Source organism: Patagioenas fasciata, chromosome 5 (assembly GCF_037038585.1).
Source record: "Patagioenas fasciata isolate bPatFas1 chromosome 5, bPatFas1.hap1, whole genome shotgun sequence".
Taxonomy (NCBI): domain Eukaryota; kingdom Metazoa; phylum Chordata; class Aves; order Columbiformes; family Columbidae; genus Patagioenas; species Patagioenas fasciata.
In genome coordinates, this window is record NC_092524.1 from 3,030,332 (window position 1) to 3,054,297 (window position 23,966).

Genomic DNA, 23,966 nt, shown 5'->3' on the forward strand with positions numbered 1-23,966 from the left:
GCGGCTCCAGGTGGGAGCGGGACGGGGCGGAGCAGCCGCTGCCGCCCGGGAGAACGCGGGGCTCGCCGAGCGACGCACGTTTCAACACAAAAAAAGGGGGCTTTGAGTAAATTATATCGCTATTTTGATACATATTGTAACTACAACTCCTCTCCCTAGTTCTTAAAAATCGCACTAATTAGCGCTTGATCACCTACTGCTTCAAAGAAATGCACCGTCAGGAGTTTAAAAATGCATACGGATTACGCACATTTTAAGACTTCATTATTATTTTTGTAAATCTTGCTTTTGCACCATATTTTGGAAAATGGCAACTACATCATGTTGAGGGGTTTCTGTATCTAGCAGCAGGCAAAAGGTTCACATCTGACTAAATTAAATAGATATATATTAAAGGAAAATAATCAGGTATTTAAAAGCAGCCTTAACACTTACAGAGTTGTTTGCCCCGCTGGTGGTTTGTATCTTTTGGAGAGGAAACTGAGTCCAAGGAAGGGCATTTCTAGTGAAAACCACTACAAATAAACACACAAATTCAACTGTGCTAAAGGGTAAAATAGGAAAGAATCAAGGTGAACCATTTCTCAGTTACCTCCAGTCACCTAAAACCAAATGTAGTCATTTCACAGTACAAATAAGCTAAATTAATTTATTTCTATATTAAACATAAGGGGTAATTTTACCTTGGAATCCAAACATATTTTAAAAAGTAGGCTAAAACTTACTCTTAAAGCAAAGTCTAGAGGAGAAGGAAGCTCAGAGAACATCTGTCCTTCTGGCTCTGCTGCCCTTAGGAATCTTCCCCTGTCCTCTGTACAGGTCTGAACACCAGCCACATTTATATATCACTTTTCATCCATCCATTCCATCCCATATGAAACCACAAGGTGCTGCTACATACATTAGACAATTGCCTTTTTTTTCACAAAAATTACTATTAACAAAAAATGAAACTAACGGCATTCGGAATAACTTGAGTTCAAGCAGTGCACCCAAACTACAACCCTGCGAACGGGATTTTTGAGTGACAAAATGCTTTCCTTTTAAAGGCAAACTAACTCCTTAGTTTCAACAAAAATATCAGCCCTCAAATATCTCTTCAAATATAACATTGGGACAGTTTTTATTTACCTGAAAATTCATTTTTGCTGATTTCCCACCCCCCCAATCTTTAGTCTACATCCTTCCAGGTATGGATTCTGCTTTGAACTACAAGACGTGTAATCCCGAGTTTCGGCGTGATAAATCACTGCTGTCCCCAAGACACTGCAAAAACAACTTAGCTTTTAATTCTACATCTGTTCAAAAGGAGAGAGTTTAAAATTATAACATCTGAGGTTCTCTGCCCACTAAACATGCAAAAAATTGCAAGTTTAAAGTTCTCACAGATAATTGTACCATCTCCTCATTGCAGGTATAACACATACTTCAATTTTCAGTGCTCTTTCCAACTCAAGCCTTTAAAGACATTAGGCAAATTACAAAAAGTAATAGTTAACCAAACTCTATTTCAATATTACTGTAACATAACCATATGCCTTTTACACATGCACTTGCATGTTTTTCTTTCTGAGGGCGTTACTAAAATTGAGTGAGATGTTTTTTCCCCATTTCTCCAAGAAAGCTTTGCTGCGTAACGCAGAAGGAAGTCACCACACAGGTTTGCCAGTTCGTGAAAGCTTTTTCTGTTTCACTCATTTATTCTAGCTCTCCATTCCATCGTTCCGTAACAGTTCAGGTTTTACAGTCTTAAAATAATAAACATATTTTCTTTTCACATTTTACAAGTCTATTCCGCGTTGTTTTCACTTTTGAGAAGCAACAATACATGACTTGGAACACCCACTATCACATCAGTGACCAGAAACGTCTATGCAGTTCTTTTTTCTCTAAACAGCGAGTCAGGATTTCCTTCTGCAGTTTCATTTTTAGCTTGTTTTTCTAGAAAGATAGATTCTCTGAAAATATAAAAAGATACTGCAAATGATCAGACAGCAACTCACACGGACAAGCTAGACAGAGATGCATTACTGAACAATGGTTGAAGCATCAATCACAATGTTTCTCCATTCCATGCATTCCACATCCCGCTGTTGATCTAGAGGACGAGATGAAATACGCTTCACTACCGCCTCGATTATTCTGTAACTTTATCCTTCTGTCTTCTCTTCTACACAACAAATGGTTTACAAATATATTAAGACCGACATAAACAGCCCTATTGTGACCCAGTTTTGTATTGGCTCCCTCGACTCCTGTGTTTCTCCCCCAAGTATCGCTGTGGTCATAATCTCATTTTATTAACAAAGCAGCCATTGCTGCTCCATGAAACAGCACTTCAGTCTTCACCAGAATACACTGAAGTTGTGTGATAGTCTTTGTTGCTTGCTTTTGGAAGCAAATCACAGCTCTAACTACTGGTAGAAATAGGCAATAAAGCAGTTTTCTCCTGAAAACTGGTCTTCAAAAAATGGATTAACGCGCACGTGAACTTGAACAACTCCAAAGAAAACGTCGCATCGAATGGAACATTCTTCTACTGGAGAAAAGCCGTCATTCGAAACAAAATCTACAGGGCAGCAAACAATCATTAAGATGCTTTATTGACAATATCCACTCACTGCAAAAGTATCTGCCTGCGTACAATTAGATCGTAGCTTTTCAATAGTGTTTTATTGGCAGTGGAAAATGCATCAGTACTTTATTGAAAGAAAGCAATAAATAATACTGTGATAAAAATAGTTCAAAAGTAGACTGTACATATTGTTACATAATCTGAAAATACACAAAAGATTAATAGAAAAACAGGACAGTAACAATGAATTTCAGTTTTACAAGCGAGTTAAAAGTGGAAAACTAAATAAGAAAAAAAGACATGCTATATATATTGTTGCATAATAAATAATGCACCATCTGAACAGATTCTTGCTGGCTTTTTAATGTGCCATTTACAAGTGTCGGATACATTTTCTACTCATACAGTCCAAAATGGCTACGACCATCGCAATTAAAGTCCAGACAAGTTTACAAAACACAAAAGATGACTTACGTAAGAAAAGTAAGGCCTTTATTAGAAGTTGCACTGCTTTAGTTTTCAGCCCGTTGTACCTTCATTGTTCCCTACTCATTTGACGGGGGCTGCAGTGCTTCATTATTGGTCCATTCCAACTAATTTCACCAGCGTCTTTCCACAACCAAAAAGATCTAGGACACAAACTCTCTGTGTGGCCTGTGGATCACGACCAGGAATTATTATGAAGTCTGTCTTCCTCGGTTAAGGAAGAAAAAAGAAAACTAATAACAGTAAAAGCAGTTCTTGGTTTATGGCTTGTTTTCAGTCACCGTGAAGACAACGCTACACGAATACAGCAGAGAGTGTCATGACCGAGTCAACCACTTCTAAAACGTGTTCCGTAGTGTTAGAGCTCTTCCCAGCTTTTAAAACAAGTTATATTTTAAATAAAGAGACATTCCCACTACCTGACAAAGCCTCTCGGTGGAAAGGTACAGCTCTGAAAGGGAAAACAATCATGTACCAGACCTACAACACCACACGTTTTTACCCCCCAAAAAGCTGGACTTGATTTCAGATCTAAGCTAACATTTCCAAAAGACAAAATATATACTGCTTGGTGTCGTGGTACTTTTACAAAGGTATTAAAATCCTTTTCACCTTCAGTTTCCTTATTAAAAAAACCCAATGATAATTACAGTAACTGCATAATTTACAAAAACCCTATATTACTTATAGGGACATATACATACAAGCATTACAGTACATTCAGTTGGAAAGACTAAAATTAGGATAAAAAAATCAGCAATGATTTGATTTGTAGACTGAATAGAAACAGAAAAAGTAAGTAACTATATAAATGAGAAGTCACATAAATATAAGAAACATTTAGATTCTAAAATATTTTCTCTATAGTACTCACGAATTTTTTTTGCTAATTAAAAACTCTGTAATAAAATATCTCAAAGTGTCCATTTAACAAGTATTAACAGGTTAAGGGTTCCAAATGTTCAAAATGCTGCATATCACCGGTAGAAATAGTGTGGGTAAACTGCAAAAACAACAACAGAACACACACAAAACAACAAAAAGAATTCCGTTAGCGGTTTCTTTACCAACATTTCATTCTAAGCTTCTCACAAACGCAGCTCAATAGCGCAGCATTCATGCATTAAATTATTGCCATGCCATATACAGTTTCATTGCCTTCTGTCATCTTCACTTGCAATGCAAAATAAAGCACAATAATCCCGCTTCCCAGATTTTTATCTTGGATCATCCAACTACAGAACATCATGAAACAGAGGGGAGAAGCTGGGGAAGACTTCAAACTTCAATATCGTGAAATGAAAGACAATTTAAATCTCCCCCGAGATTATAAACTGACAGATCCACACGATCTGAGTTGCTATGTGCAAGTTCCCCTTCTCAGCTTTTCATATATAAACTTGTATGTGCAAAAAGGTTCTGAATTTGAAGGAAAGGCAGCAAGTACATGAGTTGGTGGGGATGTTACTGGTGAGAAGAAAGAAGCTGTAAGCAGAAAATGCAATGTATAGCCCATGGAATATACCAGCTAGTCAAAGAATCACTGGATTTCTTTTTTTTAAACTCCAATATAGTCAAAATTCAGTTTCCAGACTTGTTTGCAAAATGGGAGAAATCCCATTCCCTGAGAAAATAAGGAAAATCATCGCAAATCCTGGAGTGAGACAGGACTATGGATCTTTCATAAGCCAGAATACCTGTATTTTCTGTTTGAAGTATCCAGGATTTGGAAATCAATGCACTAACTCCTATAAGAATTCAATACTGATGTATATTGCAGGGGGATAACGTTGGCCAAGATTCTGAAGGATCAATAATCTGAACCTCAGCTAAATTCTTTCCTTTACATGCCAATTTTAGTTCCCTTCCCTCCTACCCACTTTGACCAGCTGCTTCACCCAACCTTTGCTTTCCACACTACTCTGCATGAGTCTTTTTTGAGGCTGTTTATAAAGAAAATCCTACCCTGAACACTTGAAACCATCTTGTGGCTAAAGTCACCGTATTAAAATACCGGGTATTTTACTTCATAAATAGCTGCTTTACTACGAAAGCTCCCAACTTTACTCACCAGGAGAAGGCTTTAACAGGAGTAGGTCCTTACTGTAGCAGAATCCAATCTTTGTGTTCCTGATACACTGCCTATTTCAAGAAGCACGGGAAGACATGCAGAACACAGCATGCATGTTAGTTTTCCACACCAAAAACATCCCACACAGCAAGGTGATTACAGCTACTGTACTCACCCAGCTCTAAGGTTACAAGTTAGAAAAGCAGAATGTATTTTACAGTGTATATATCTTAACCATTTCTTGTTTCAGTGGCTAACAAAAATTCTAAAAAGAAATCTGCATGCCAACTAGCACACAGAAATTGCCAGCGGTTATTTTATAAGAAATGTATTTTCTATTTCTGAAAGTTTATATATTTTCCTGGTTTTTTAGCAGAAAAAGAAAGGGGGGTTGCATGGTAAAGACTTTACTTAATATACATAATTTTCCATGTGAAATCTGGAAAAGATTTTTGTGCTAGAGCTAATATTCTAAATTTAAACCAGTTAACAGCTTTGAGAGTAACATCATGTGTAAAGCTTGTTTCTTTGAGCTTTAATTTTCAGAACCTGAGACAACTTTGATAGGTGGTGCTCAGGTTCTCATCCTGTCTGTTCCATTGGAATGCCTTTTCCATTTATTTTTACTTGTGCTTTGTAAAACAGACTCAAGTAAATGTTTATTATGGTACTAAAGACACTGTTTTTAAACAGACAAGATACCTCATATGACAGGTGACCAACTCCCATTTCCAGACGGGGTATTCTGGGTTTGGTTGGGTTTTTTAATACATATAAATCATTAAGTACATAGCAATGAATTAAACCGTGATTTCAAGTACAATCAATGCTATAATTACTGTGGGGAGAGATCGCATCTTTTGAATTTTAATAATCCCAAAATTATCTGAGGGAGTTTACTCATTTGTTGAATGCGTTTTATTGCATTTCAGAAGCAAGACTTAGGATGGTCTAATTGCTGCTAATTAGAAATTATGCATCATGTGATTAAAAGGCTTCTACTGAAACGTCACTTTATTTTCCTAGGTTAAAATAAATCCATTTCTAACTATAACGTTCATTTTGTTATTCCAATGAAGTAAAAAAACTCCACACCTAGCGCAGCTTCCTGGAATTATAAAGCGCCCTATGGTTAAACACAGTGTTATATACACAACCATGCACAAGGCAGATGCTTTTATGCAGCAAAAAGGTAATTTGAACTGAATCCCTTTGTAATCTCAAGCAAAAAAAGTGCATCATGCTTAAAATAATACAAAAATCAATACCATCAATCTGCATCTTCTTTGGCTGCATAGAGGGTGAAGACATTGAGGTTGTAACTCTGAAATTTGCAGGAAGAGTCTCTGCTGATCCAGCAGCTAAACCTCTTATGTCCTTTGGTCTAAACTTCTTTCTCCAGGAAGGTGCTCTCCTAAAGCTCTTATCATCATCCTGTTACATTGATAAACATCATTAGCCATTAAAAAAACAGTGCAGGATTGTTACCGACATTAAAAGGATTACTGGCAATCTTCAGTAAACGTGTCACCACCGAATGAGTTAATTTGCGGTTCAGGTGCGACGGCCACAGGGGTTTTCATTTGCACCAATCCACGTGTTTGCTGGAGCGTGGGCTCCTCAGCTCAGTAACTACGGGAATTCACGTGCTCAGCACATTTAAGACAACATTTTGTACTTCGAATGTTAGTACTTCACGATTTTGGGTAATTCAGAAACGTCACATCACTCATTCGTAGGGGACATGAGGAGCGGAGCAGATCGGAAAAGCCGCTTTGGGAACACTGACATATAGAGGCTAAATTTGAACAATTGCTTTTAAGCTACGTTTCTGTCTCACAGGAATGATGATACAGCCATCGTGCTTTCTCATGCTACAAATCACAGCAAGTGACAGTGAGGAAAAATAAAAGGGTAGTAAATACTACATTACTGTGCAGCGTTCTCTGAAGTAGTTAGGTCAATTTAACTTGTAATTACCCAGATGCATCTTCCCCTCATTAATACAACTGCATCTCTAAAGTAATATTGCGCTTCAGAAATATAATACTGCACTTACTAAATACAACAGTTTAAGCCCCGCTTCCAAAACTGTCTCTTGCAGTGAAGGTATTACGCTAATGAAAATATATCTATTGTGCATCTTCATTTGCCAATTCCACCTTTAGGAACAATTCAATCCTTTGAATGCCATTTTAGGTAAAATTTATACCCTTTTAGAAAGAGACAAGTGTCTGCATTCTTTGGGTCATCAGCTCAAGTAACTTACTTCCTCAAGTCTTCTGTCAGTGCCCATAGCGAGGAGGTTATTAAATTCCTTCTCCAGAACAGCACGGGCCTAAAGTTTAGAGCACAAAAATTAATTCCAATAGATTAGTAATTAGTAACCTATAGTAATTTCTAAAACTTTTTATAACCCACATTGTTTAATACTTTCGTATCAGCTTAATAAATATAGCACTTTAAAGGTTACTATTTAGGTTGTAACTTTTTAAAAATTTAAGACTTAACAGTTCCTGTTCTCTTTAGTTGTGATATAAAAGTTCACGATTCCTGGCTCAAACTGAACTATTTCAGAATAAAAACCCAGCAAACAGATGAGTTTCGCACTCATGATGTGAAGACGGGCTATGAGAAAAATAGTTTTTGTTCAAACAAATTTAATCAACCAGAATTAACAATTAGAAACCAGTAAGAAAAGCATAGCTTTGTGTTCTTCTCTTACAGGATGAAATTAAGGACAACTTTCCATTTCAAGTTTCTAGAGCCGGGAATAGATAGATATGGACTTAAAAAAATGTCAGTTCCACCCATCGGTGATAACACAACTACCTTTTGCTTACCTGGGTGTTCTGAGTGGGTATTTGCAATAAGAGAGCTAACGCATTGTAATCAAACGATTCATCTAAGGCCACAAGTGCACCATGAACTCCGCTCTCGATAAGGTTATTCGCATATTCTTTCAGGCCGATGGACACTACCCAGTGGATCATCCTTTCGTTGCTCCACACGAGGACATCTGTGGAGACAAAAAGTTGCCCGGTTTATACAAAACCACTGCTCTGAACAAAAGACTCACAGTTTCTTGATCTGCGTGCTGGTGTTGGGATTGATTTCCACATATACACAATTCAGCATTAAGTAGTAGCCCTCAAGGAATGGTGTTATTCAACAGGTTGCGATCTAATCTGCCCCCCGGCTTTCTGGTGTGCATGAAACGCTCTGAAGTGGCAACAAAACTTCATGTTGGTGTTGGATTCTTCCCATGCAATAGTTTTCCTTGCACCCAGAAAGAACAGACCCCACTCCATCTTCTCTCCTTGTAGTCACAGTTCAGCTGGGCAGAGCGTTCACGCAGATGGAGAAGACAGAATCTTTTATTAATATTTTACACGGCCACTTATGGGTTTGTACGTCACCCCAGACATTAAATATTTTGGAAAAAAAAATTTACTACTCAAAAGAAATGTCTTATAGCGCTTCCTCACGCGCTTCCTACTGGATCTGAACAGAAAGCTTATTTATTATTGTATAAAGCTTTGTCATTTATTAGTTTTATAACCTTATCTACCTTTTAAGTTCTGGAGGTGTTTGATTTAGTGGTTCAGCTTTTGTTTGCATACTGCTACGCTTTTCCACAATCATAAATTTCAAGTGGGGAGTGACATATTTGAAGTTTGCTGGAAGGCATTTCATACCGCAGCAGTTCAACGATCAATACACTCTCATCTCTGAACTTTTTCAAGGAAAAACGTTATAAAGCAGCATTTACATGTTCGGCCCAAACGTCAAAACAAGAACTACGTTCTTGGAAGCAGGTTGTTTTACACTCCTGAGGAATGTCTACACCTCAACTATTATAACGATCCACAGCACGGCTCTGGCTTGTGTCAACTCCTACTCTTCCCAAACCATTCCCAGGAGGAACTCAAGAGTTCCATATTTCAAGGAGCAAACCCTCATTTTCCTGAGACATTTAGTTTTGTTTCAAACTTCAGAGCGGCAAGAGCTTCAAAACCGGCTGCATTTGTAGCACGTCTCTGCACAAGTGAATGATTTAATGATGTGTTTCACGATGCACCATCCAGGGTTTGCATCTCCTCTCTCTAATGCCTTTAAAAACAAGAGAAATTGAGGCAGAACAGTGAAAACACGGTAGAATCAGACTGAGGTCACCGCAATGCACTAACCCTTAATTTCATTCTGGCTTTCCTCTCTCTTTCTTTCAAGTTCTTTTCGATCATAATTCAATCTTCGCAGGCACATAATTCCACACTGGAAACTGTTTCTGTTTTGGAAAAAAAAGCATAAAAAAATCATTTAGAGAAAAGAGAAACATTTACTGTTAGGTCTCCAACTTCAATTTCTTTACCTGTGAAAGCTGTCCACCATTTTCAGTTGCCCACGCAGATCTTTTTTAGTTAAATGATCCAGCATCCGAGCATCAACCAGACATTCCATGAAATAGCTGCGGTACTGAGGGAGCCCCAGGCTGGGGAGCCACTCATTGCCAATCCATTCATGGTTCATATCACCGTACGCTAACGTCTGGGTTTAAAAGATTAAGAAATAAGCTTATTCAAATGAGAAATAAAAGAGAAAAGCTTTTTTTAGACAACATATTTTAAAGAAAAAAAGTAATGCTTACTCCTTAGCCTATAAAGATAAGCACATAACGCTACATGTCTGCTCTCTGAGGTCATCGGCCTCATGAAGAAAAGCAAGTTTAGATATTCAGATCAAGTAAAGCTGCCTTTATTTTATGTTGAAGAGCATTAAAAAAATACATTAATAAAAATTTAAAGAGACTCCTCTATGCTCTCTTGATAGTAAAAGCCACAGAATTTCATATTGTTAAGATCCTGAAAAAGTTGTATCTCTTGAAAACTGGGGGACGGAGGAGTCTTATTTTTCCCATGACCATATAAATACATGACATTAAAAAAATAACCGCAGGGGTTTTTTTAATCCTCTTAAGTGTTTTCAGAAACTGATCCCAATTAAGCAAGCAAAAAATGCTAAAAATGCACTACTGAAGAATAATTTTAAGTGCTAGTCCTTATCGTAAAAACCAAACCAACCACGCTGCAGTTTTGACCTGCAATTCATCAGGCATTTTTTGGATAAAACTTCTAAAAACGAGAGACTTTATAACTATGCATCTCATCAACCTTGAGCAATGAAACCGGCAGCTCCTTTTTTTCAGAAGTCAAGGGTAATAATTCATTTTTACTGTTCAATTAGAAACCAGAAGCTTTATTTCTCCCCTAGAGGAAGCATCTTGGAGAAAGGAGCCTTTCTTCCAGCCATCGCTGGGTTGCAGATTAGTTACTATACAAGTTACTCTCGTGTAATAACAGGGAGGGAAACTCTGACTGTCATTCCTGACAATCTGCAAATGAGTATCTGGTTAATGGGAATTAAACCAGGTTTAAGCTGGGGGGCAGCCAAACAAGAAGAGACTCGCCTGTCCTAAGATCTGGCTCACTGGCAAATCCCGAGTTTTGTTTCTATCCCTGTATAAAATAACTATCTCAACGCCTGAAAATACAATTGGGATTTGTCAGCACTTGAAGGGAAAACAATTCATCAAGGAGGATTACAGAATTAGTGCAGAGAAATCTAATTAAGTATCGAGGCTCCGTGTGTCTTGCAGCACACCTGGGGTGGTGGCCAAGGCTGAGCTGGGACCGTCTGCACACACCAGATTAATGGGGGATTTCTGCCTTCCCAAAGAGGCACCCCCACCAAAACACACCACACTTTACGGTATCAAATTACTTAAAAATATGATCTAATGTGTTCAATTAATAGAATACAACTATGCTTATTAAGCAAGAGTAACTACATTTTGGCAAATCATAAGCTAGAGGAGAAATACTTCAGCAAGCTAAGGACAAAGACTTCAGGGCATTCTTTCCCCTGACAGCCCTATTATTAAAAATCCTTATGTAACGAAGTATTTTACAAATGTTCAAGGACAAATCACCAAATCTTGGAAGTAGCAGAAAACGGTAAAATAGTTAAATCACCTAAATATAAAAGTGTACATTCCATACAGAGATAAGCCTCTAGTTTCTCCCAATCCCCAAGCCACACCAAGAGTCACTGAAAGTGCTAAAAAAGGAAACCCAGATTCTTTTATCCTCTCATTATTGTGACAGTTTACATACAGTCCATAATATTACATAAAGTTTCCAACCTGAGCCCAGCTTCCCTCCTCATCTTCCTGTTACGTGGTTAGAAAAGCAAAAGAACACACGTGTATTAGTATTTAAGTTTAGTAAGGAGACCACAATTAAAGATGCACTGCAAGACTATGTCTACTGCATACCAAAAAAGTCTAGATAAAGCAAGAATCATGCATTGAAAAACAATACACAGGGCACTCATGAGGGGCTGCAAAACCATCTACTGATTAAGTTTTCTGGAGAGAAGAAATTTCTGCACAAATAATTCGATTTGTCTATTAGTGAATCAAATCAGAGCTCCATTTTCCAGATTAGAAAGAGCCTTGTTTACAATGTTATCGGTGGTGATTTCCACCCCACCCCCGCTTTTGGAAAAATAAACTACCAAGATGCAGGTTACAAGGTTAATAATTAGAAGAAGCGATGATCCAGAATTTTAATGCGTCAATCAAAAAACAAAGACCAAAAGGTGTTTGATCCAAATGTTCAGAAAGCAGGAAAAGCACTCCAAGGAACAGAAGCGGCAACACTATCAACTAACCGTTTGCTGGGTGGCTGCAAGATTTTCCATTTCTTCGTGTGTTACCCAGACATTTCCCGTGGTCTAACATGACCCCACAATCCCATCCAGTGCAAGGAAAGCAGTAACAAAGAGGAGAGGTTGCAGAACATATAAGCAATCGGTACATGTAAGGAGCAGGCACGGGCAAAAGCAACGGTAAGTCTTAAGACTAGGTGTATCTAGTGAAAGTAACGGCATGGAATTAAAACCCTTTAACACGGATCGCTTTTCCTCAAAGATATTAACAACACTGAACACGATAAACAGCTTATACCGATGCAATTAATGGGCAAACACTTGACCCTGCTCTAATCCCAAAAATGCATTGGTGGTCTCAGATGTAATCCCAGGAATCTCAGAAATTAGATTATAGGGCTGACAGACTCCTGAGAGGGAATTCACACTGACTTTGAGTGTCCAGATGTACTGGAGCAGAGACAGAGGCATGGACTCCTAGTTTATGTAGGCTGAATCATTATTTGGAGGTCAATGGATTAAAAGAGCCTCCCAACTATTGCACAAATTTCTGTACACTCACACTTCAGCTGTATTATAAATTCTTCTGAGGCCAAAACATGAGGCAAATAACACGTACTCTAAATATTTTGGATTATATACTTACATTGATATCAACTTCTCTTTCCCTTAGGAAAGAAAACATAGTTATTCCTTCATTTAATTTCCATGAAAGAAACATCCTATATTTAAATAATGTGGCGTTCTACAATTTAATTCTTATTTGAAGCTCAAATCCTTTCATTTACATCTTTACGGTAGAATTTTTGGAAATTGCAATGGTTCTAAAAAGACGTTTAATGCTGGATCATTCTCCTTACCGTCCTGGAGGTGGGAGGTGCAGATGGACTCGTTAGTGACATGATTTCTTGAATGGCCAGCCTCAGCTTCAGCCTGTGCAGGGGGTTGCTAATCCCAATTTCGCGCTGGATCTCTGTATCAGACAAAGCTGACATGATAGCACCGCTTTTCACATTTGCTCGGCAAGCAGCCACATACCAGGCTGGCATCCCAACCCACAGCTGCAACACACAAGAAAAGGAAGTGAAGAGGAGCTGCGAAACATTCCCGCCTCCGAAACTTTAAATTCTTTACAAGTCGGTACACTGAGGGGGGGTCACTTATTTGTTTTGGAGGGACCACTGACCTCCAGCCACACAACCACAGTTGGCCCATCCCACTGGGCAAAAGGCAAACCTTGTCTTCTGGCTTCCTCCAGCAACTCATGCCTACAATTACAGAAATAGTTATTAATAACAAAGAGAAACTCGTTATAACTACCATTTAAATACTACATTCAATTTCCTATCTTCTCTCCAAGAGTTGGCTTTCTTCCTTTTTCCAGTCTTATATGACAGGCCACTAAGGCAGCCACAGCACATGTACAAGGACTATATGAGCTGGGTAGGAGATTTCAGGATCTTGCCTTTCAGAAATTTGTGTCTGAAGCTTCTTCTGGCACCCCAACCAACACAAAGCAGAGGTGTCAGACTCATTTGTCAGTCAGATTCTCAACTGCTGCAATTTTCTCTTCGGCAAATTAGAACTGAGCCAAAATAGTCGCTTTTTCCTCAACGTGCAGATTTGAAACCTGTGGAGGTGCGTGGGTACAGATCAGATACCCACAACACCAAAACGCTACTGTCCATCAGGCTGGACGCTGAGACAGTAACCATTTAATTGGTGAATTTTAATTTGCAGCCTGTCAGAATTTCAAGCGTCATTTCAGACACGCATTATATTCTTTGGCAATTCTATTCCACAAGGCTGCGTCCTGAAACTCAGCTTTCACCTCCTGCGATGACACCATTTCCTTTGTTACTCTGAAACAGACGAGGCTGAAGTTGAAAACTGGCAATTCAGCTTCCAGAAACAATGGGAGCACACAAGATCCCTATAAAAAGCTGCCAAAGATGTTTGATAAACCAAGAGACAAAAACTAGCATTGCGGGTATTAGCATTAGACATTGCTTGGTTATGTCTGCCTGAAAAAAATGGGTAAAGTCTGAAAAAATCATATTTAAGCTGCCTTTGAAAGCTACTTGTATAGGGCTGAGTCTCCACTCACCCTCCACAGAACTTTAGACAAACCAGTATAGTCTAATTGGACAGTTTTTACTCTTCTATGCTTTTTATTCAAGCCTGCAAGTGTAGAATTAAGATAAGCAGCCACACTACAGATTCAGGATCCTACATTATGGATTTATAATGCGCTCACAATTTAAACCCAAATCCCCTCACCTTCAGAACTGCGTCATTAAATACATCTACAAGACGTCTTGAAAAGGGGTCACTGAAACACTAGCAGCTTTTTCTGCTAGTAGTGCAGAATAAATATGCAGTATCAGGTCTTTTAGCCACGCCAGCATACCTAGGATCCTCATGCTATATTGGCAGGCAACATAAAAAATAATCAATGAAGTAATAAATATACCAGCAACAGCTTTAGCAATGGATTGTACTTCTCCAGCTGCATAGCAATGAATTCCTCTTACTCTAGAAGCACCTTCTGATACTTTATTCTAATTAAATGTCCTGCCAAGGAATGAAAAAAGGGGAGGGAGGAACTGCCAGAGAACTGGTTACAAATAACCATTCTAATGTACCCATTTTAAGACCCAGTAATTAAGATGAAAAGAGTTTTCAACAGTTAGCAGCTCAATAGCTGGATTTCACTAACAGAGAAGACCATAAAAATTAATATATATTTGTAGACATCAAAAATATACGTATATTTCTAAATTAGGGATAAAGGATCGGCTATTTTCCTGCTATTGTGGGATGCGTTACGTTAATCCCACAAATCACTAGTTTGGCTTCACTTTGTTGTTTAAAGACTAAAAATACAAGAAAAATCAATAAGATGTTATAAAATACTGCTTGGCATGAACAGAATCAAATTCTTAATACTGTATTTGCCGAAAAGGAATACAATGTTTTTTCCAAGTAGTTTAACTTCAAAAATGGTGCCTTTGGTCTTCTCTTTCTTGGTGGTTATAAAGCAGCTTGGGGTACTATATGCAATTCAGAGAATTGTGGTATCGTTTCTGGTAGTTGTATAAGTCTCCCCATGTAATTCAGGTTGATCATGAAACAGCAAATCATCTGGAGATGAGCAGTACCGGGAATGGATCAAAAGCATAAGGAGAGGCTACAATGGAAACAAACTCATGGTATTGTGTGCAGAAAACAACTGTGTGGCTCCAAGTGTTACGTGATGGAGGCAAACAGAGAAATAAAAGCATTTACGAGGTAACTTTATGCAGAAATGATTCAATGGATCCAAAGAGGAAAGCAGCCATGAAGCAGAAAATTAATAGCGGAATTTGTTCACATGCAAGAAGAGAAGGAAACTTGTTGGCATAGGAAATCATTAAACCGAAAGCTCAAGACGTAGCCCAGGCACCAAACATCTCATGGGAAGAATTCAAAGGCAGCTGCTGTTTTAATCCACAAATAATGCATCACTTTTCCTATAGCAGAGAACCTCACTTTTCCAATGATTCCCTTCCAACTCCACTAAGAAACTTGCTGCACTCCAGCAATACACGGCCAGATTCCGTAAGGACCATACAATCTAAGAAGTGGGTGCAGAATCCAGCCTCATATTTTGGTGAGAAAAGCAAAACAAAACATTACAGTGTTAACAGATGGTGTAAAGCTGGCACCATGAAGGACATAGGAATGTTAAAGGAGTAGCTGGCTACCAGAATAACTCTTGGGTGATGAAACCAAGGGATAAATGCCTACAGACTTAATAAAAGAATTGGAAAGGGAGACCAAATGCGCTGCTGCAAGAGGGGAACACTTGTTGGATACATTCAAAAGGCATCTCACGCCAGCTGCGGAGAACAAAGAAATTGAGGCCATGTGGGACGAGAAATGATGTCAAACCTGCAGGTGCCCAATGGAGCTGCGAACACACGAGGCCTTTAAAGAGCATTTGAAGTGTTTAGAATTGCTCTTGGCAGGCAACATGTGCTAATCCCAAAGGGGAAATCAAGCAGCCCGGAGCTCCATCACTTTGTCACTGGGTTAAGACAGCATGGGAATGGGGAGATCCAGAAGTTGTAGCCGAGGAGGAGTGCTGGAGACCAGCTTTCCTGGATGGAACTCAAGAGAACTGAGTTGGAAGGAGTTGGGAGTAGAGAAAACACTGTAGGGAAGGTGGGGAAGAGAGTCCAAGATGTAAAAACGAAATGGCAACAGTAGCAAAACATGAGGTGAAAACAGAATTACCCCAGGCAGAGCACCACTGGAAACTTAATATCCTTATTATATCTTGATTTCAGGAATGTAATAAACATTTTGTGCCCATTATTTTTTTAATGAGAGTTATTAAATTTAGGGTTGCCTTCCTTTTTGATTAATACAGTATTAAGTTTGTTGTGTTGTACACAGAAGAGCACAAATAAGTTGTGGCAAGCACTGTGAGTCGCACAGCTCACAAAGACGAGCAGCATGAAAACACCAAAACCAACTTAAACTCAATGAACGAAGAGCGAGGGTTTACAGAAATACATTTACCTTGGAAACAAACTGCCACAAATATCTACTAGTGCTACAGAACTTTCAAAAGCCAAGTTACAAAATTAATATTAATATTTCCATTATTAAAATTCACACCATGCAAACTAAGACAAGACATTGAACAAGAATTCACACTCAACTACACAACACTGGATTGATTTCAGCAGCACATTTTCACCATGTACTATCTCCTCTCACAATTAGTCTTCTTTGAGAAAAGTTGGGGCTTTTAATATATTGCTAAAGAATCCAAATGGGATTTATCATCATTTCACAACAATCCTAATAAAATAAATACAAACTTACCCTGATTTTGCACTACCACATCAAACGGTAAAGAAAAGGAAAACGAAACAATGAAGGGAAAAAAAAGAAAACTGGGATTAAACTGAACTCAAAGGCATACAAAACCAGACCAATAATGGGTACTGCGATTTAATTCTGTAACTATAAATAGGTTTTTGTTAGTAAAGACACCGAATGCTGCCCTCAGCCTGTTTGTGTGCGCGCAGGCAGAAACCAGAAAGATAAGCAAGCAAAGGGGGATTAGACACAACTATAAATAGGAGCGGCTGCCATTGTTCCGAGCATTCAGGTAACTGGAATTCTTTTTGCTCAATACGGGTTTTTCTAAGTGAAGTGAGGCTCGAGAATTTGATTTAACCCCACTCTCCTCATTCATCCAGCTTTGCCACTTTTTCGTTTTGCTAAGGAGCATCTGGAGAAGGCAGCGAGGGATCCGGGACGCTGTGATAATGTCCCTTCCCATGTCCCCAGTACCTGCCGGGATTCTGGAACAGCCGGATTAAAAGGATACTGCTGGTATTTTTTAAATATCATAGCAGATTTGCTTCTCATGGAAATTCACAGCCCTCAGCAGAAAGAGAAATAAAACTAAGCATTGTGATAGGTATATTTATCACCACGGTCTTGTTTCATACCTGAATCATGGATACCTTCCTGTGAATAAGGATGTATCCATATTTAATAGCCTGGCGAGGCCATTTCAGTCTAAAACTTCTCATTTATCTGATACAAACACGTGCCTTTTAAGCAACCAACACGCAGCACGAGGCATATTTTAAGTAATAGCAGTAAGTATTTGAAAGGCAGGATGTTTACAAAGAAAAGCCATGATTTATCTGCAGCTGCATTTCTCGCATTTGTTAAAACAAGCCGCTATAGATTTACTCCAGAAGGAAGTTTATTGCTGGTATTAAGATCTATATTGTTCAAAGGCCTGCCACTATATAGATATGACCAGGCTAAAACTGTTTATTCAACCAAGATGTGCTATGCATTTAAAGCCCTGTACAAAGGGGAAAATACCAGATCACAATGATGTTCGGTTGCCTTCAGTGGAACAGTCTGAAGAAAAACAGCTGAGCGTTCTGTTATACAAACAAACCCACATTCCATTCTGACTTTGCAAACCAACACCCTGCTGGTTTTCATTAGCAGCCACCAGCCATTATTATTATTATTTGGTGAAAGAACTCAGGTACCACAAGGAATCTCCCGCACAAAGAGAAAAACCAGCATGGTTTCTTTGCAACATTAAGTATTTTGTCCTCAAAAGTAAAAAAAACCCACAAGATGGGTCTGATTTTGGTCAGTTTTTTGACACAGTAAATGCAGCTGAACAGAAGCAACAAAAGCTCAAGGCTTTGGGTGCAAAAATGCAAAGAATGCTTGATCCTACTTCACATAAATTTGACTGTTTCCTGTATTACCACATAAACATCAAGTTAACATTTCTACTAGCATCAATATATATTTGCACCTATTATTATGGTCTTTCCTTCATCTCTTCTAAGCCTGGGAACATTCAATAGATACTCAAAGGTGAACGTTAAACTCAAGTTTTTCTTGGACTTTCAGAGCCACCTGCTAGAAAGGAAGCAGCAAATGCACAGAGAAGGATGTAGAGAAGAACATCTCAGCCTTTCACTCTGTCAATGCTTTTGCAGCCAAAGACAACTTTGGGAGATCTTGCAAATGAGTTAAACTCAACGCAGGTATGAAATAGAACAAAGTTTTGAGGAGGGTTTGATCAGAATCTACTTTTATCTCCAACATTGTTTATTGCAGCTTTCAGCACTGAAGTCTGTTTCAAACTTACCATGACCTCCGCTACTATTAATGCTCTGAAGACACACAAAACAAAAACCAAAACGAACCAAGAAATTTAAACAAAGCAATATATTAACAACAGAGGATTAAAAGTATTTCATAACTTACTTTTTCTGCATTTTCCTGTTTTTTTCTGCCTGACCTCCAAGCTTGCTGAGGCCTAAGGCATCCTGAGAGGAACTATCAGCTTCTCCCATGCCAACTACAAGATAAAATACCAATCTTGTTATCTTCTCCATTTTGGCCAGTTAGAACTCAAAAATCACCAGTGCTCTCCTAAAAAGTATTTAATCCTTTACAATATGACTGGCGTCACTACTAATAAAAGTCTCTTTCATTTCTGAGATACAGCTGAAATTTTTGCTTCATAAAACAAGCCATAACAGTTCAATAAGTCTCAGGCAAACATAAAAGGACCTACCAGAAGATACAGTGTCACTAGTTCCAAAAAATCCTGTACACAATCTAAATGATCAGTTATAAATACGCACATACTGATATACACATCAGAAAACTCAGTCTTGCACTCTCTTACTGTGGAAAAAAAAAAGCCAAAGAAACAAAAACCAACCAAGCAAAACCCACCAACCTTGTCCTAGTGTTTCCTTGCTGCTTTGTCCAGGTCGTCCCTTTTCTTTCTTGCCAAACAAGCGGCCAATGGAGGATTTGATCCCCTTCTTTTTGGGGGCTTTATGAAGGGAATCTTGGCTACTATTGCTGCTACTGGGATTACTTGTTTGCCCATCTTGCGAACCTGTTGAACTTTATCGAAAAAAAGCAGTCATAAAGGAGCACGGATATAACAAATTCACTAGCATGACATAGCGAAAGACAAGTTTGGGTTTCTGTGCAAGTGCACTGAGTAACTCACTAATGAGCTCTAATTTCAGCTTTTAGTGAGTCATGAAAACAAACTTGTCTACTAAAACACATATCATTAAATAGAAAAATCGGTGGAAGCAACTAAATCACACAAGAAATATATAAATGTATTATAGCATAGAACTACACATCAATTCTTTAAGAAATAAAACTGTTTAAAGTTCAATTCAGAGAGGTCACAGTCAACAACTCCAGTTCCTGACAAACTGGGGCAGCCAATGGAAGTTTGAAATACGTGAGTGGAATCCACCCCAGATACTTAAGTGCTCAAAAAAAATCCAAAACCAACCCATTTTTCAATCAAAGTGATGGTTATTTTGCAATGTATTTTGAAGTTTATAGCTAAATTCCAACCCATGAGAGATCAGAATTGTACATTTTTCATTTCCTAAACATGAAGCAAACTTAATGCGGACCTTGAAGAGCAGAAGAATTCTTATAAAGCCATTTCTGATCATCAACAAGATCTGGATTCTTGTTTTTTATGTAACACAGTCACCCAATTATGTGCTCATAATCTTGCCTTTTGAAAAACACTTCAATATCTAGAGTAAAATCCTATAAACTGAACAGCTTTGCAGCTTTAGGATTTGATTCTGATACCCTGATAGGCCTGACTTACTTCCTAATGTCCCTGATATCTTCATGGCTCACTGTGTGCAAAGCTCCTTTTTGGACTCTGTCCAAACGCAAAGAGCGCGGGGAAGAAGGCGGCGACGTCTCGCATTTGATGGTGGTTTTATCATCTCGTACCTCTTCTCTAGAAGCCGGAGACTAATGGAAAAACGAATGAAAACTTGAGGGGTTCGTTGGAAAGGCAAAAACATGAATGCAGTGTCAATGCTATACAAAACACTGAAAGGAAAAATGAATTATTTCAGTGTTAAAGGGTTGCTCTTGCGCTTACCATTCTGCAGGTGTCTATTTTTTGACATCTTTCTGCATTTTCTGTTACCTTCAGTGACTGAAATGAGCAACTAGTGCTCATCTTTTATTCATTCATAGAGCTATCAACTAAAGTAATGTCTTCAGCACCATAAAACTAATAAACCCAACTTCAGCCTAAGCTGAAGGGTCCTGTAAAAAAAGCCATTTTGGTTCTCACTGTTATGTGTTTAGACAATGATTAGTAAGTTTACCAATCCTATGAAGTCAGTTTCTATATACCTGTGGCTATGCTTTATCTCCAAGTTTGAATCACAGAAATTAAGCCTTCTTTGTGTGTGCACTACCAGCTCTTTAAAATTAAATATTGTTCCAGAAAAACAGCAAAATAGCGTTTGCAAACAAAAAGCCGTTTACAAACAGAAAGCAACACAACAGTCCCCCACACCAGCAAAACAAACAGAAATCCACACTTCAGATGATAAACCATTTACATTTGATATCAAAGAGCATATAATCCTGATTATAGGGTCACCCTACAAATGGTTTCTTTTATGTTCCTGTTATCCATTAATGAGTTTGGGGCCAGGGAAGGAGATGAAGGAGCACACCAGTAAATAAACTGAAGATTTTTACCTTTCTACGGTGTTTCCTTAAATCACTAGGCTGATAGATGCATGCAAAGAAAAGAAATTTGGGAAAGTTGTATTTATTGCAAACTGTAGCACAGACTGAGACAAGTACTACAGACAAAACACATTAGGGAGAATATAAATAACAATTACAGCAACAGCACAGAGTCCAAATACTCTTCAAATCACAGATTACTTCAATGTACCCCTGAAGTGGGGAAAGGGAAGGAAAAAAATAATCAAGGCTTATGGTTGGTTGTCCAGTGCGTAAAAAGTACCCGCACTTTAATAATGGTGAGACACAAAGTGCCAGCAATAGCTGATTTCTCCACACTAACAGTGTTCTGCGCTTTTTACTAAGTTTAAAAATGCAGGAATGTTTGAGGAAGAATTTCCCACCGGTTTTATTTTATTCTCCATCCACTCCAGAAGCCACAGAATCTCACTTTCCAGATGTTCCCATATGTGCAGCACACAGAGCGAGGCAGCAACCCCAGTTATTCAGACCAATGCTGACAACAGCTTAACTGAGATCATTTGTTCTCTAATTATCAATGTATTTGGCAATAAAATCTTTCAAAAGACTGTTGCTTCCCTCCCCAAGATGACAACTTCTAATCACTTTTTTTTTAATTTAGAATACATGCAAATATGAAGCATTAATATGTCAAGTTGTGTTCAGAGTGGTTGTAGAGTGCTATGTTAATAAATTGTAAGTTCACAGAATCGCAGGAGAGTGTGGGTTGGAAGGGACCTTTAAAGATCATCTACTCGCTCCTCCAAGCACAGCAGACTCATTGATCTATGAAATCTGACAACCCATAAAAATGTTTACCATATGGAATGAAAACTGTCCACAAGAGCTGCTGAAGAGAGCTATGGGTTTCTCGATTTATCACGTTGATGCTTTTTAATTCATTTTAATCGTGGGTGTTTTCAGCTGAAACTGAACTGCCTAAGATCACTACTGCAGCTGGCACTGAGCTAATGTTGCCACCGTGCTCATAAATACAAAAAACTTTATGTTAAAACATTGCAAAAACCCCATAAGAACTCATTCAAGTCTGACAATTCATAATAGCCGTTCCAACAGTTCCTAGAAAGTTCTTGTTCTGGAATTCTAGAGGCATAGCTGCTTGTTTTCACGCTTTCACAAATCAAGAAGGCACTAAAATGCCAAATGCAACTGCAAACAATGGGTCAAGTGCTTTTGAGTCACAATTCTTATGACCTAAAGTGAATGTAATTCTTTTACTTTTATTCAGTTACATTAGATTTCCACACATTCTTCTCACCTGGTTTTCATGAAAATAGCTACTAAATTTGTGTATGGTTTTCTGTAAGAGAAGAACGTAGCTTAACTACTTGTTACTGTGAAAAATCAGAATATAAAGCAGTCGACATTTTGAAACGTGTTAGTTTCTATAGAAGTGTGTTTGATCCTGGATATATGGCTACAGCTGATATTTTTTTTTTCATTTTAAATGCAAGAAAGATGAAATTATTCCTTGTTATGAAAACAGACCTTTTGGTATATATACACATTTTAAAAAGCTGGCAGAAGGAATCAGCAGAAATACAGGAGTGTTTAAAGACAAGTACGAGACTCAAATGAGCTGAGTCAGTCATTGACAGCCCACCTGCTCTTGCAGTGCTGGACAGAATTCCTTGTCTACTGTTTGGTATCGTATGGACATGATGCAGTGGTGCAATGCAATAACGTATAATAAGTATGGTGTTGCATGTACAACTTGTAAGTACAATTTCCACACATATGCAAACCTGGAGACAAAGTAATGTACCTAGAGCTAAGGTAGAGAAGGAGTTTTTCCTGGAGGGTGCTTGCAAATAAATACCTGTATCCAAGATGCCCCTTAGAGAAAGGTATTCCAAATATGAGAAACTGGTAGGTTTGCTTAACATTTACATAAAAACAAAAAGGTGGAGAACTTGTATGTTGTTTTTAGAGATAGGCTCACGTGCATAAAGCGGCTCCCACAAGGAGTAATTTTTCTAAGCAGTCGTATTAATGTCAAAAGAATGGATCCATCTTTCTCTGCTCACTGAAGTGCTAAGCCCAAGCTATTTCATCCACTTGAGGTCTAACAGACACTTCTTTTACCTGCCGGTCTTAATAGGCTAAACCAAAACAGCAGTGCTCATTAAAACAGCTGTGATACCTCCACTACTCTCAAGATTGATAAAATAGACGCAAATCACTTTTTAACTGAATTAGTGGAATAGTGGACTGCTAAAAATCAAGTTCAAAGCAGAGGGAGAAACTGGTTGCTGTACCAGGCGTTGAAAAGAAAACATTTCTTCTAGAAAGAGGAGTCAGAAGAAAGACCGTAACAACAGATGGAATACTTAGGCATGAGATATTCACCAAATAAGAGACTTGAGCTCTGAATGTTTTTCCTAATCATTATGACTGTATCTTACACTTTTTACAGAAGTTGAAAGGAAGCAGTAGGAAAACCTAGAGAAAGGAAAAATACAGCTGAGTAAGAAGAGGAAAAAAGCGGGGGGAGGAATAAAAAAGAAAATAAATCAAACAACAATTTCCTAAAGAAAAGGAACACTCCTGCAGAAAATTTAAGCTAATGGATACTCACCAGTGTCATGATACCTAGTCTGTCCACTTCCCGAGCTGGACTGTGCGGAATCCGCCTCGGGGTGGAGCGGCCACTGCCAGGAGGGGAAGAACCAGCCAGTGAACCACTTGCATAGGGAGGAGGAATGGAGCTCATGGACCGGAATCGGCCATGGGCGTCCAAACTGCCACTACCCACTCTGCTTTCAATCTCCTCCGCACGCTGCTCTGTGTTCTCCTTTTCTTCTTGTATAAGTCTAAAAGAAAAACCAAAATTCAAAGAGCTGAAAGGAGGTTGAAGCATGGAGGGGGTTGGGCTCTTCTCCCAAGTAGCAAGTGATTGGATGAGGGGAAACGGCCTCGAGTTGCACCAGGGGAGATTTAGATTGGATATTAGGAAAAAATTCTTCA

The 23,966-nt window shown here is 38.5% G+C and overlaps 1 protein-coding gene across 7 annotated transcripts in view; it reads right to left on the reverse strand.

Moving 5' to 3' along the window:
* Window positions 1-1,661: 1,661 nt before the first annotated feature.
* Window positions 1,662-23,966, reverse strand: part of PPFIA1 (PTPRF interacting protein alpha 1) — a 53,068-nt gene continuing 30,763 nt past the window's right edge. The window contains exons 16-31 of one of the 7 annotated variants that reach the window (XM_065838010.2): window positions 23,578-23,812; window positions 20,967-20,996; window positions 20,068-20,219; window positions 19,153-19,325; window positions 18,672-18,765; window positions 13,048-13,129; window positions 12,722-12,922; window positions 11,865-11,927; window positions 11,335-11,361; window positions 9,505-9,680; window positions 9,323-9,420; window positions 7,976-8,151; window positions 7,402-7,470; window positions 6,401-6,566; window positions 5,133-5,203; window positions 1,662-4,064 (exon numbers count right to left, since the gene is read on the reverse strand). In XM_065838010.2, coding sequence (XP_065694082.1) covers window positions 5,145-5,203; window positions 6,401-6,566; window positions 7,402-7,470; window positions 7,976-8,151; window positions 9,323-9,420; window positions 9,505-9,680; window positions 11,335-11,361; window positions 11,865-11,927; window positions 12,722-12,922; window positions 13,048-13,129; window positions 18,672-18,765; window positions 19,153-19,325; window positions 20,068-20,219; window positions 20,967-20,996; window positions 23,578-23,812 — 1,801 coding nt within the window. In that variant the 3' untranslated portion in view covers window positions 1,662-4,064; window positions 5,133-5,144. The remainder of the gene's footprint in view (window positions 4,065-5,132; window positions 5,204-6,400; window positions 6,567-7,401; window positions 7,471-7,975; window positions 8,152-9,322; window positions 9,421-9,504; window positions 9,681-11,334; window positions 11,362-11,864; window positions 11,928-12,721; window positions 12,923-13,047; window positions 13,130-18,671; window positions 18,766-19,152; window positions 19,326-20,067; window positions 20,220-20,966; window positions 20,997-23,577; window positions 23,813-23,966) is intronic. The other 6 variants (XM_071808794.1, XM_071808793.1, XM_065838005.2 and 3 more) reach the window with 6 other exon arrangements.